Consider the following 14205-nt stretch of genomic DNA (forward strand, 5'->3'; position numbering starts at 1 on the left):
ATTTTTTTTTTATGTTGGGTAGTAGTAATGAAGGGAAAACAAGATGGATTTGTGGCATGGATTTGGTTCTGTCTGGGAGTATTACCTATGATAGACGCGAGAACCGTTCTGATTGGATGGCGGTGAACTGGGTACCGTTCCGTTGCAGGAAGTGGTCACCTTTGGCGCCGTGACTGTTAAGGAGGTTGATTCCGTCATCGTCGGTGTGGTTACAGTTGGTTTTACGCTCAGTGGGAAATTATTGTACGAAGAACGGTGCTTGAGCCACTCCAGGTTAGCCGAAGACGATTTTCCGATGGGGTAATTGCGGATGATATTGTAAAAGTTACTGTCGGATTGTCGGAATGGTGCCATCGGATGAGAAAGTCGGAAATCTTCGGTAGGAGAGCTTTTCCGGAAGTTACGCTCGAAGGGCGTCTTAAGTAAGTTCGCTGAGGCAGCGACATCTTCGGCGAGTTTTCGCGAGAATCGCAGCTCGACCGGAGATTGATCGTTTTCATCGGGACTGTTGCTGGAGGAGGAGAACCGCTTCCGGCCTATGTTGGGTGTTAGGAATGGATTATGATCGACACGATCCGTTGCACTTAGGCTGGGAATGGAGTTCATTTTTGTCAGTGGTGACGGAGTGTCGTCTTCTATGCCTATGTAGCGAGTGTAACCGATGCCCGCCTTTTTCCGATAGATGCCACTGTGGAAAGAATTTCTCATTTGGAACGGTTGAAACCGATTGGGCAGGTCTGCTCCATTCCGTTGGAAAGCAGTTTTTCTGTCTTCGATTGGATTCCTCGTTGTTCGTTGTTCAACGTTCTCTTTCGAAACTTGCTTTCTTCGTTGTGCCATAGCATCTTCTTTGTCATCATTTAGGTCTGTCAGAGACTTCATCCTGGCACAACTGAACCGTCGCGTTTCAAAGTCTTTTTTGAGCTTCAATAGATCTACAGGGGTTGTCCCGAACTCGCGTTCGTAAGCCGATAGGTTACCCAAGGATTTCATACGACCCAAGTTCATTTGTTGGCCTGGAGTTCCGATGGTACGGTTCTTATCTCCAGCCCCGCAATCAATGTCCTCTTCTGGGAAGAAAATATTGCTTTTGGTCACCGACAGGTTGTTCATACTCTTAATCTTTATCAGCGTCGAGAGCGGAACATCGGACGTGGGGGTACCAAATTCGTCCATCCCAGAGTCAGTCCTCTCCCCGCTCGATGCACCTTCGTCCGACATGACAGTGACGTCCGGAGTAACGAAAATGTCATCACCCGAGTCCGAATTGGGACTGTGGGGGATTCGCAGCTTGGCCAACAGACGATGGCCATTTACAACCTTCGTGGGTGTCCCTTCGGAGCTGCTACCACCGCTGCCGGGTCCAAACCCGACGGTCATTCCCGGCCCGGTGACACTGGTGGTGAATGTTTTATTGGCATTAACAAAACGATAACCATTAACAAGGGTAGTAGAAGGATAGCTAGCTTGCTTCTGAGCATCTTGGCTCTTTGCTTGCAATGACGGACGTAACCTTGTGGAGTGAGGGAAAGAAGAAAACATAAGACAAAAAGTAGCAAAACAGGTAATACAATTAACCAAGGATTTTAAATAAAAACTTCATAACAAGCGGATGTTCGGTTAATATTATTCCTAACATTTGATCTAGCAGAAGTTTGGAGTCCTGGCATAAAAAGTAACCGTGGAAAAGTGGCGTCGCTTATTTTCAAGGAAAGACAATAGGATGGAATTGCAGTTAAAGAGAAAAAGAAGTTAGGATAGCAGAAAATGAACCCTTTATACATTCCTCCAATAAGTCACATTCTTCATGGTAGATACACAATCCAATATCAAAATTTATTACATTCAATTGGCGTTGCATGCTTTTTAGATTAATAGGCATTCTAATATTCATTTGGCTGATAGTGTCTGTGTATGCGCACCAGCTTTGAAAACTTTGTTTTTAAGCAGAAGGATAACAACATGCGGCAAGCATCCTTGGTGTTGAGATCAACAGATTGCCCCATCCCCTTGCGGAGGAGCAATCCCAAAAAGCTAGACACCAAAAGAACAGATGGTTCTACAATAGCTGATAAAGTGCGAGGAGTGAAATGACTGGCATCTATATTAATAAAAACGCATAATACCCACCCAATCCCTTGTCAATTTCGGGTATCGTTCCACCCAGACGACTCACATTTGCCTTGTTTGCATGCATCATCATCAGCCAAATAGATTTCGCATTATGTTGAAAACAGATTCCCATGAATCTCTTCCAAAAGATTTTTTTTTTTTTTTTAATAATTCGTTTATTTTTCCAGGCTCATTTGCTGTAGCTTTGCGGAGCCGATATTCATTGTTTAGATAACAAAATTACTTAAAACTAACGTTAGTAAAGCGGGGGCCGATTACTCGCGGCTATCTCGAGGTTAGGGGTAACAAATTGTAACAAATGGATGGCAGGGTAGGGATTGTGAACACAAGGTTTGGAGAGCAATGTGCTCTTGATCTCGAACTAGGCGACACTCTGATGAAAAAGACAAACATGGGGGTACACCGATGGGTAGCTAACAACTTGGGAGAACACAAGATGACACTAACTTCTAAATCCTCAAATCTATCCGTTTTAAAAACACATAAATTAAATTCAAATAGTCAAGGTCTCGGCTCGCCAAGACATCTCTAACGGGTATCGCGGGTTGTTTCCCTCGGGCCCTGAGGGATGTGGATAACTCAGATCTGGCAACACGGTGTAAGGTACACGACCAAACAACATGCTCGATATCGTGATAACCACTGCCACACGCACATAAATTGCTGCCTGAGAGCCCAATTCGATAGAAGTGCGAGTCTAACGAGCAGTGATTGGACATAAGCCTTGAAATAACGCGTATAAAGTCGCGGCTCATGTCCAACCCTTTGAACCATGGTTTGTTCGACACCTGTGGGAGAATAGAATGTAACCATCTTCCCAATTCACCATCATTCCATTTTTGTTGCCAACTGATGAGGACTTGCTGGCGAGCAATGGAGAAAAATTCGTTGAAGGCGATTTGTCGCTCAAAAATATCGCCTTCCATAGCGCCCACCTTAGCCAATGAGTCCGCTTTCTCATTACCCGGAATTGAGCAATGAGATGGGACCCAAGCTAAGGTGATAGTATAGGAGCAGTTAGATAAAGCACTCAGTTTAGATCGTATTTCAGGCAGGAAATACGATGAGTGCTTCATCGGCCTCATTGAACGAATAGCCTCCAATGAGCTAAGACTATCCGTAAAAATGAAATAATGGTCAGAAGGTAGTGAGGCAATTCGCTCTACTGCGTAAAATATAGCTGCGAGTTCCGCAACGTATACGGAGCATGGTTTCTGCAGTTTATAGGAGGCGCTATGAAATTGATTAAATACACCAAATCCAGTGGAAGCATTTATGGTTGACCCATCTGTGAAAAATCTTTTATCGTTACTTACATGGTGGTACTTGATTGCAAAAATTGAGGGAACAATCTTCCAAAAGATGACACAATCGTTCAAATATGATGGCAAAAAAGAACCACCCAGCCAGCAGCAATAGAAGGGAAGAAGGCAAGAGCAAACCACCTAAATTATCTTCCCGAGCAGACAGGATATTAAACATGAATGTTCTTTGCGCCTTGCGACAATTTTTTTTCTCACGCGTTCGTCCCGTAATATAGCGTTATCGTTTGCGACGAACGAGCTGAAAACATTATTCGACTAACGTGCTAATGCTCAGGGGTGTGGCATATATTATGTCATGCTCTAAGGGGGGAGGGATTTTGTGACAAGCCTTGCATTAGGTATAGGAAAACCGTGACGAAAGGGGAGAGGGAAGGGGTTAAATATTTCCTCAATTTAGCATGACATAATTAATGCATGGCCCCTTATGGTGTGTTCGTCTGGTGTTGGTCTTGAAGATCTGAACAAGGCGAAAACTTAGGAAGTACGAGTGAGAACTCGGTCGGTCGTTATGAATACATATCAGCGAGTGAGGCAATATTGTGAAGATGCCATAAATTTGCTCATCAACATATCTTCATTTAGACTTTTGGCCAGTGTTGGAAAGGAAGTAGAAAATTGGGTGAAATATACAGAAGGATTGTGATTTGCTACTTTTCTAGGAGTTTGGAGGCGAACCAGCCCAAAGCTGAAAGCCTCCTTAATAAAGCTAAATAATAATAATAATACTTTTCTAGGTGTCGAGTATCAATCCAAAAATGGCAAAGATTTATAGGGATGTCCGATTTTCTGATTAATCGATTGAAGAGTTGAGGCACTTTATAAATGTCCATGTCAGACTTGAGGTGAAAGAGAAATTGACGACAGTACATAATTGATAGAGTACAGAAGTGTGTAATTTGAAATTGAAAATGAGTAAAGGACGAACGAATCGAACGAACATTTTTACTGTCGAGCTACCGTTTGATCATACGATCATGTGCTACAAATTACAACCTCTTTTTTGAAAATCTTTTCTAATGTCCTACAAAATCCAGTAGTAGTAACCGTGGTGACGCTACTACCGGGACTGACAAAATAAATTGCGTTCAAATTGCTCATACACCGGCAATATGCAGAGACATTTCTAAAGATGTTTCCCATTGACAAAGTATCCCCAGTCGATGGTGTTGAAATTGCAACTCTGTTTTACCTTCTCTTGTAATAAAGCATTTCTTTAACTTTGTATGTAATCATAAACTTCACGTATGAAGTAATACAAGTTTAATCAATTGTATTTTTTCATTAATCGATTAATTTCAATTTTGAAAAACGGTGTAGGGAAACATCATATGAAGAATTATTAAAACACACATACAAATATGGAGCAATCAAATTTCATGAACAGTAATTTAAAATATATATTAATCGAACAATGACTTAACGAGACCAATCGATAAACAACAAAAACAAACATGTTTATTATGCACAGAACTACAAGGCAGCTACTAATGACACGATTGTATCAAAAGTACCCGTGATTTCAAATACTTGCCATTTCGTTTGATTCACCCTCCGAGTATCTAGACAGAAAACCTTAGTTTCACGTACCCACTTACAAATTGTAGATGTCTCCACGGTACGTAAACAATGGGTTCAGCCATCGTTGGTGGCACAAATTTTTTCACATCAGAAAACATGTTGATGTTTCACTTCATGTGGACGTCGAAAGCAGGCCAAGAATAAATTTTCCTCATTAATTGATTTGATGAAATCAAAATTCGGTATTTGGTCTGGTCTGGTTAATTCCTCGGGGGCATCTGGGACATGCCCGGAACTGACCAATGTGATCCGCGGCGCTCAAAATGGCCACAATTGAATTGGTTATCATATTTTGAAGTAATTTGTTTTGTCACATGTTAGGTTTTATTCCTTACCGGTCAAATTTAGTATCATGGCTCACATTCCCCGAAACATGTTCCTGCCACATTTCCAGCACCAGTTGACCGATTCTGAATTTGGTCAATAATGCTTTATGAACGAGGTTGTTGAATCATGATACTTTTCATTTGGTGGTTGTTGCTTGCAATGCGCATTAGTTATTACCGATAAATACGACTTAGCTACAAAAATGCATGTTTATCGGAAATAGTTGACCGATTCTAAATTTGATCAACAGCATTCAATGTTACCATTATACTTTTTGTTAGCTGGTTGTTTCGTTTAGATCGCGAATTTCGGGTCTTGTTCCGTCCATATCTCCGAGACCAGTTGTTTGACTGAAAATCTATTAATTAACACCCACATTAACAATAACCATAAGAAGCGCCTAACCACCATACTAACTTTATGTGGTATGGTCGTACCATCTATGATATCGTTAGTGTATGGTACATTCGACTGATGCAAAATTTGAAATTTTCGATCCATAGTGCTTAAACGGTTCCAAATTGGGTCCTACTTAGCCTCCAAAAATTTGAACTACTTTATTAAGAAACTGACTTAGCTCACACCATTCCAAGTTTATATGGGAAAACTTATGTTTTTGTTCATATCTATAGAACAATTCACCACATCACTATGCTTTTAAAAATTATAGCAGTCATTGTAGCAAATTTTCTCAGCTACAACTTTGTTGAAAACTACTTTTCAATCAAATGTAAGGAACAAAAGATATTAATGATTCAAGTCACAGATGTCTTATGATTATGCTCATTCAACTGTTCGGCAGGCAACATTGGTATTTCTGGTGCGAAGAATAGATCACAAATATCATGGCTACTATGTCACACTGTAGAATACAGTGTTGCCCATACAACAGCTGCTTGATCATGCCATAAGATTATCAATATCTTAAACAATGAATAACAACTTAATTTGACATTTGGCTGAAAAACGATATTCCGCAAAGTTATAGCTTAGAAAATTTCCCGTAATAATAGTTATAGAAATTTTCGAAAAAGCAATATGGAAAATGGGTATAAGGCAATGAATAAAAAGTTTGGTTTTCCCATAGTAATTTCCAATTGAATAGTTTGTGCCAAGTCAGTTTCTTACCAAATGAGTTTAAATTTTGGGAGGCTAATCAGGACCTGATTTGAAACCGTTTGAGCACTGTGGAGCAAAATTTTCAATTTGTACATGTTTATTAGGGAGTTCTATAGAATCATGGTACCTTTCATTTGATGGCTGTTGCGTTCAATTCGGTAGAGTGGTTGCCGAGAAATTCATTTAAGAAAAATATGTAACGCGCTCTCACACATACATACACAGATAGACATTTTCCGATCCCGTCATGTTGAGTCGATTGGATAACTATGAGAAAAATATCAATGTTTTTACAAAAACAAAACTCAAAAACGTTTAAAAAAGAGTTGATCAAACATAAGACCAATTGTAAATTTACCCCACTATTATTCAATTTGACAGAACCAGAGTACCAGAATTTTCGGGGTACATTGACATTATACTGGAGCTGTCAAATAACTCCCGGGGCATTTTACCATTTCGAGAAGAATTTCATTGCATTTTTCAACACAGTTCACTGTTTTACCCTTCATACAAAGAAGGATGAACATATCCGACTAACGAGTATCATATACCATTCGATTCAGCTCGACGAGATCGGAAAATATTTGTGTTCGTGTGTGTACAGGGTGATGGATGCAGAGTAGAGTGATGCAAAATTTGAAATTTTCGCTCCACAATACTTAAACGATTCCAAATCGGATCCTGACTAACCTCTCAAAATTTGAACCCATTTGGTGAGAAACTAAGATGGCACAAACCATTTGAAGTTTGTGTGGGAATTACTATGGTAAAACCAAGATTTTTGTTCATGTCTATCTAATAATTCACTATATCGATCTGCTTCAAAAACTTTCAACTGTACTTGTAGGAAATTTTCCCAGCTACAACTTTGCAGAAGGCTACTTTTTAATGCAAGGATCGGAAGTTATCAATGGTTCAATGCGCTGATGTTTTATGATCATGCTCAATCAACTGCTCAGCAGGCAACATTGGTGTTTCTGGGGCGTTGAATAGGACACAAAAATCATGGCTACTATGTCACACTGCAAAATACAGTGTTGCCTACAGAGCAGCTGCTTGATCATGTCAAAAGTTTACCAATCTCTTACAAAATTAATAACTTTTTCCTGTCTCGTTTTACATAGAAACGATCTTCTGCAAAGTTGTAGCTGAGAAAATTTTCTATAAGAATGGCTATTGAACTGTTTCGCAGCTCAATATGGAAAAAGACTAGAAGGCAATGAACAAAAAGTTGAGATTTCCCATAGTAATTTACATGTAAACTTCAAATGGCTTGTGCGAAGTCTGTTTCTAACCAAATGAGTTGTAATTTTGGCAGGCTAATCAGGACCTGATTTGAAACCATTTAAGCACTGTGGAGCGAAAAAGTCAAATTTTGCATCAGTCTAATGCAGAGTAACTGTCACCAATTTCACATGTATGCAATTCTCGATGGATAAAATGAATATACGTTCAAGTATTTATGATTTAAAGTGTGTACAAATGTCAGCTTGTATTAGGAAGGGTAATTTCATTTGTTTTCGATGACACGTGGTCGTGAAAATGGAGGATGTTATAAATCTTTATAAATTCGTGTGTTATCTTCTAGAAGCTAAAATCTCTTCAAGTGATTTTATTTTTCGCAAAATCAAAGAGGTACAAAGAAACCATGTTTGAAAAATCCGTTAAATATCAGGACTTAGACGCATCGCCAGGACTCCAAAAGCGCTGGAATTAAAACGTGTGTGCCAATATGATTAATTTTCGTGACAAATGTCGGCGGTAATTAAGGTACAGGGAGCGAGATTTGAATTTTAGTTTGAATTTTAGTATGCTACGTACAGGCCTGCCCAACGTTTTAAAATCGCGGGCCAAATGCTATATCTATATCTGCTGGCGAATCAGATAATTTCATTTTAAACTGGAGCCCAGGCTGGAGCCGGCTTTTATGCGGTACGTGTTTAACGTTTTTCCAGTCATATTATCTTAGTTGGGCCAAAAGTAATCAAATCACGTACTTAAACAAAATTATTATTTTTGGTGTAAATCCAATAAATGTTTATATAGATCCTAACATGCGAAAAATTACATGAGCTAACAGAACCCAAATATTTGAAAATAAGTCATCATCTGAATTCATCACCGACCGACCAATCGAGGTTTTTACGAGGTTTTTTATGCAAATTTCACATTTTATCAAAATCAGAAGTTTTGTCTCATTTAACAAGCATTAAAAATGCTAAACTAAATAAAGAGCACAAGGAACGATATTCAGCAACGTTTTAAAATTAGTCTTTTTATTAATTCTTGTTATATTTTTAAGATCAGCAGCTAAGTGGTTTAATGAGAAACTTGAAATTGTTGGTAGCTCTCCAACACCCGTTGCATAAATAATTCTGAGTAACTGTTTCAAAAATCCGCAATCATGTTTCAGTTTCCGTCTGACAAAGATGAACGAGAATAGTACAACCCGCAGGCCGGATGCGAAGACTTTTTCTAAGCTTGTTGCGAGCCGCACAAAATGAGGCCGCGGGCCGTAGGCCTGATGTAGTATATCTGAAATATACTGATATCAAAAATTCATGCAAGCGTTCAATCGTTATGATTATTTTTTTTTAAGTGACAGTTACTCCGCCACACCCTGTACGTGTGTAACACAATATTCTGATTCGTGTTTCTCGGCAACCACTGCACCGAATTGAACGCAACAACCACCAAATGAAAGCATTGTAGTATGGACATATGCCTAAAATATATGCATGGTATTTATGTGCATCATGCACGATCCATTTTCGTGTATACCATATGTTGTAGTTTCTCCAAATCTTCCTGGAGTTTAGATCAAATGATCTACTAACTCCTTAGGAACAAAACATGATCGATATTACGGTCTATTTATTTACATGTGTATCAGGTGTACTAAGATCTCCAGTCTATTTTGGAGTGCGCTATTTAACATATTTCGTCATAGAAAATATTGAAAGTTTGTGAAGCCTGATATCTCGGATCTGTTTCTGTTTCCTCAAACAATTGTGTACACGTATTTAATTCCGAATGCGAATTGTAAATAAAGCCACTTTATCAAACATCAGGTCTTTGAAAATGTAACATAACTTTGAATCTTAATAAATTGTGATGAAGTTACAGAAGTTTTCAGTGGTGAAAAACAGAGTGGAAAATATTGAACTTCAATTATTGTTTTTCTTGAATCTTGAAATCTCCTCCCATCGTAAATTTTTGATTGTTTTGCAAATAAAAAAAATCGTAACAGAAGTGCACTCGGTGTGTAAGTGTAAGTTCACACGTGTTGTTATCTACTCTTTGTTTTCATTGAATAGTAATAAGTTTCTTAAATACCTTGACCTTCTAAGACCACTATTGTACCGTTCACACGGAAAATAAAACTTTTATAAATAACTTAAAATTGAAAGGAACATCTTTAGAACTTTCACGAACAGTCAAGTATCTAGATTTAATTCTTGACAGTAAACTTAACTGTTATTTACATCTAGAGCAGGTTGTTAATAAGACAACAAATGCTTTTTGGATAAGTAAAAATAAACTTTTGAGTAGGAAATGGGACTTTAAACCAAAAATCATCCACCGGATTTATTTGAAGATTTTAAGACCCATAATATCCTACGCATCATTGGTTTGGTGACCGAAAACTAATGAAAAATCGGCTCAGAAATAGCTGGGTAGACTACCAAGACTTGCTACTCTCTTAATAACTGGTGCAATCAACAGTACACCGAGTATGGCACTAGATGCTCTATTTTATCTGCTACCGTTGCATAACCCAATTAGAAGGTGAAAGGAGCGCTGTTGAATTGAAGGAAATGAAAAAGCCGACACGTTAACCAGGCTAGGATCATTTCAACAATTCATAGGACCAGAATCATTCTGTGGAGTTTCTACTTGTTCTCTTAAAATGGAGATCAACAAATGGGAAAAAATGAAAGTGGAGACCAACTGGAACAACACTTTCTTTGCTAGGCAGTCGAAATGGTTCATAATTCCGAACATTTAAATGACTAGCATAATTCTTGAACTATCAAAGAAAGATCTCAGTGTCTATACTGGTTTGATAACATTGTCCATGTAAATATCATTTGAAGTTGATAGGAAAACTTCAAGTGAAATGTGTCAATTTTGTGGCATAGAAAAGGAAGACTCTGAACACCTGCTATGCTCTTGTACAGCAATCTTTAATAAAAGGCGTATTTTTCTGACGAGCTTCGAGTGTGTTGGTTTATTTCCTTTTAATACCGTTATAACTGCTTATCTTTTGATAGATCTTTAGACGTCTACTACTTGCAGACTTCATCAGTGCCAAGTACACAACACCAAACTGTCAAAAGATAATCAATTATAATGGAATTAAAAGGAAATAAACCAACACACTCAAGGCTCTTCATAAAGGGATTTCGTCAAGAGGTTCGACAAATTTAACGATTGTACTTTTCTGGATAAAGGGCTGGCAGAGCCCGTTGATGATTGAAATGCAGGTCCCAGTCATGTAGTACATTTCATTCGAAATCTAATACTTGGCTGGTGTAAAATGGTTTTGGTCAGTCGCTCGCTTCACAAAATAGTGATACGACAAACTGATAGAGCAATATAAAAACGGAGAATATATTTCAATAGATCAAAGTAATGGTCGCATTAAATTTTTCAGGGCTTCAAAAATGCACAGGCATTAATTTGAAGGTAATCGCGTGTATGACATCAACATAAGCATTAGCATTGACTAAGCTGCACAAATTCGTTGGTGGAATAAGTCCTCGATTATTGTACGAGTGTTGTAGACATACATGCATTACCTCAAAGGGGGGAATTTGGGATTAATCACTGACTCTTAAGCTGGGTTCAGACATGGCAAGTCAATTGATCAAGTCAGTTGAATTCAACTGACTTGAACGCGAATTGAACGTGTAAACCATGCCATTCAACTTGCTTGATCAACTCACTTGAATTGAAAAAAAGTTGAACCAGGCTCAACTTTTCAAGCCAATTGAATTCAACTGAGTTGATCACTTGACTTGCCTAGTCAAACGTGGTTTCCACGTTCAATTCGCGTTCAAGTCAGTTGAATTTAACTGAGTTTAGCAATTGACTTCCCTTGTTTAATCTTGACTTTCGGCTTTAACACTGTTCCTGCAGTATTAAACTTTGAAGGTATTTAAAGGTTTTCATCTGGAACTTCACTCCCGCTCTCAATTTAGTGCACTTCCACAGTTGTTAATTGAGAGCTTACAATGCTTGTCAGTGCTGATGTTCATTATCACTTGTGTTGTTGTCATATCAATAATCATTATCGTCTTGATGGGAATGATTTTGACAATTTTGGGTTTGAAACTCAGCGTTGATGAATATCAAAAAATGCGTATTCGTCGATGAGTAATGAACACATGCTCATTTCATCCATACGTGACAGCAAAGATTTACAAAACAAACGTAATTCATCTACACTGTGTCGAAGCGCTAGTCATTGCATGTGATGGTAAGTGATAAAAACAGATACAGACATCTACCATTTTTGCATTCTTACCATTTGCATTATACTCTATTCCCATGTTAGTCAAGTAATTTGTCAACCCACAAAATTTTAATGGTATTGCTAAATAATTAAGCATTTACCAGCTGAGCTAACAATAAGGGAACCCCACAAGATCCTCCAGGGTTCTCAGAAAACGGTATTACTGAGCCGGAGGCGGCGGGTTCGATTTCCGATCCGGTCTAGGAAATCTTTCGAGTTGGACATTTTCTCGACTTCACAGGGTATAGAGTACCTTTGTGCTTGTCTTGTCACACAATATACAAATTCATGGAAGGATTGTCATAGAAAGCTCTCAATAAATAACTGTGGAAATGCATCTAGCACACTAATTTGAGAGCCGGAAACACACTCGCTAAGCGTAAAAAGCTTAGAAGAACAAGAAGACTAGATCCTCGAACAGTTTTGGTAATGCACTAAATACCGGACAGTCTTTTAATCCGGGTATTTAATGTTTAATTAAATATTAAATTAACTTGGTAACATTATAATTATGTTAGATGAACTGTCCGATCATCATAACATTTTCGTGATATATATTTAATATTTGGCCTTGATAATAAGCTCTTAAAAGTGTCGGGATTGATAGACTAAGTGCCCAGATTTCGGTGCATTACAGTATATAGATTCTGTAAAATGTGGGCAACAATGATTTTTCCAATAATTTTAATTTGGTGAAGATTTTTAAGGATTTGCATCACCGTTTTGCAAGCAGATAGCCCAAAATAATTTATTCTTCCTACACTACATCTATTTTTTCGAGGAACAATGGAAGCCTCATGTTCTAAAAACATAATTTCTAACAGACCGTGCAACCGTCCGACTAACGAACAAACCATGACCGCAGGAACTCAGCAACTAATACGTCATTTATCTTTTTATAACACCATCATTCATAATATACTAGTCCGTTCGATGCTGCCAAACCTTAAGAATCCCAAGCACAGAGGCCTCACTTGGGTGACACGACGAGCGCTCGTTCACCTTTGCTTCTGCAAAGCCCAAAGCAAAGACGTTGATCCGTGCAATTACTTAGCTGAGTATCTTCTGGTCCTAAAGTGAAACGACACATATTTTGGAGCTGTTTTGTCGTCAGCATCCCGATGGTAAGATGTGACACATGCGTGTGTTTGTGTGGCTTTGTGAGAAGGCGTGCAACCAACCACTCAACACACGTATTCTATTGCCGCTTATGTGGGAAACGATGGCACGTTTCGGAAATATGATTCCGTTTATGATCGCCAGACTCGATATCACAAAAGGCAGAGCAGATACAAAATGTATGAACGGAGCAAATTTGATCAACGTGAAATCCGGTTAATATTTTGTGGGTGGTTTGCTACACACGAAAATAAGAATGAGCTAAAGGATTCAAGGCCATGCGAATTAATTAAATTGTTAGATGCTGAAGTGATGCAATTTGCCAGAATTTTCTAGTGAATCACGTATAATTCCAATATGAAGTGGCACGTGCTGTGCCACTATCTGCTAATCAGCTTAAGGGACCGTTAATCTTCGAATGATGATGATTTGCAAGTCCAAAAAAGTATCTATTTTCTTCCTTATGAAACCCAGATACATAGCATCATAATTTAAAAATCAATTTCAAATACCAGACATCCCGAAGCACCTCGTTAAGTCGTCAAGTGGCAAAGGACCCTGAAATTTACTTTCGAGATTATTCCTCCACTCTATTTAAATTGCATAAGGACCGAGCATAAATCAGAGTTAACGGGAGTCGACGTCGAGCCGGGAATATATTCAACCCATCTCGAGGATGCACTTAGCACGATAAAAGAGGAAACTTACTGACTGACGTAATAAAACTTCTCGTTATATAAATTTCCATCCCATAGGAGGACGAGAAGGAATTTGACATCCCCCTTACATATCCATTGCGCACACTTTCCACGGTTTTCTTTCTGCCAGGAATCCCACAGTAGTTTATGGCAAAACTACCAGAGAGAATTTTGCTACATTCCGTTGACCTAGACACTGCGAAAGAGGATGGGGCAGAAAGGATGGATCTACCACAGACAGACGGGCAGCAGCAGAGTAGAAAGGAAGATGGTAAGCGAATTGCGTTACATATTTGCGTCATTGAGTATCTTGGGAAAAGGAACTAGGATGGCAGGGAGGGTAACAAATTTATCACAGTCAGCGATTCGATTATGACGTCAACGA

General features: G+C 38.7%; 1 protein-coding gene across 3 annotated transcripts in view; it reads right to left on the reverse strand.

The window, feature by feature from the left end:
• Positions 1 to 14205, reverse strand: part of LOC135710352 (uncharacterized) — a 210672-nt gene that overhangs the window by 25111 nt on the left and 171356 nt on the right. For all 3 annotated transcript variants that reach the window (XM_065232891.1, XM_065232892.1, XM_065232890.1), the window contains exon 8: positions 86 to 1513. In XM_065232891.1, the coding sequence (XP_065088963.1) occupies positions 86 to 1513 (1428 nt within the window). The remainder of the gene's footprint in view (positions 1 to 85; positions 1514 to 14205) is intronic.

The sequence above is a fragment of the Ochlerotatus camptorhynchus genome, unplaced genomic scaffold, assembly GCF_037179485.1.
Source record: "Ochlerotatus camptorhynchus isolate MF236.1 unplaced genomic scaffold, CSIRO-AGI_Acam_v1.1 ptg000379l, whole genome shotgun sequence".
In the NCBI taxonomy this organism is placed as follows: Eukaryota; Metazoa; Arthropoda; class Insecta; order Diptera; family Culicidae; genus Ochlerotatus; species Ochlerotatus camptorhynchus.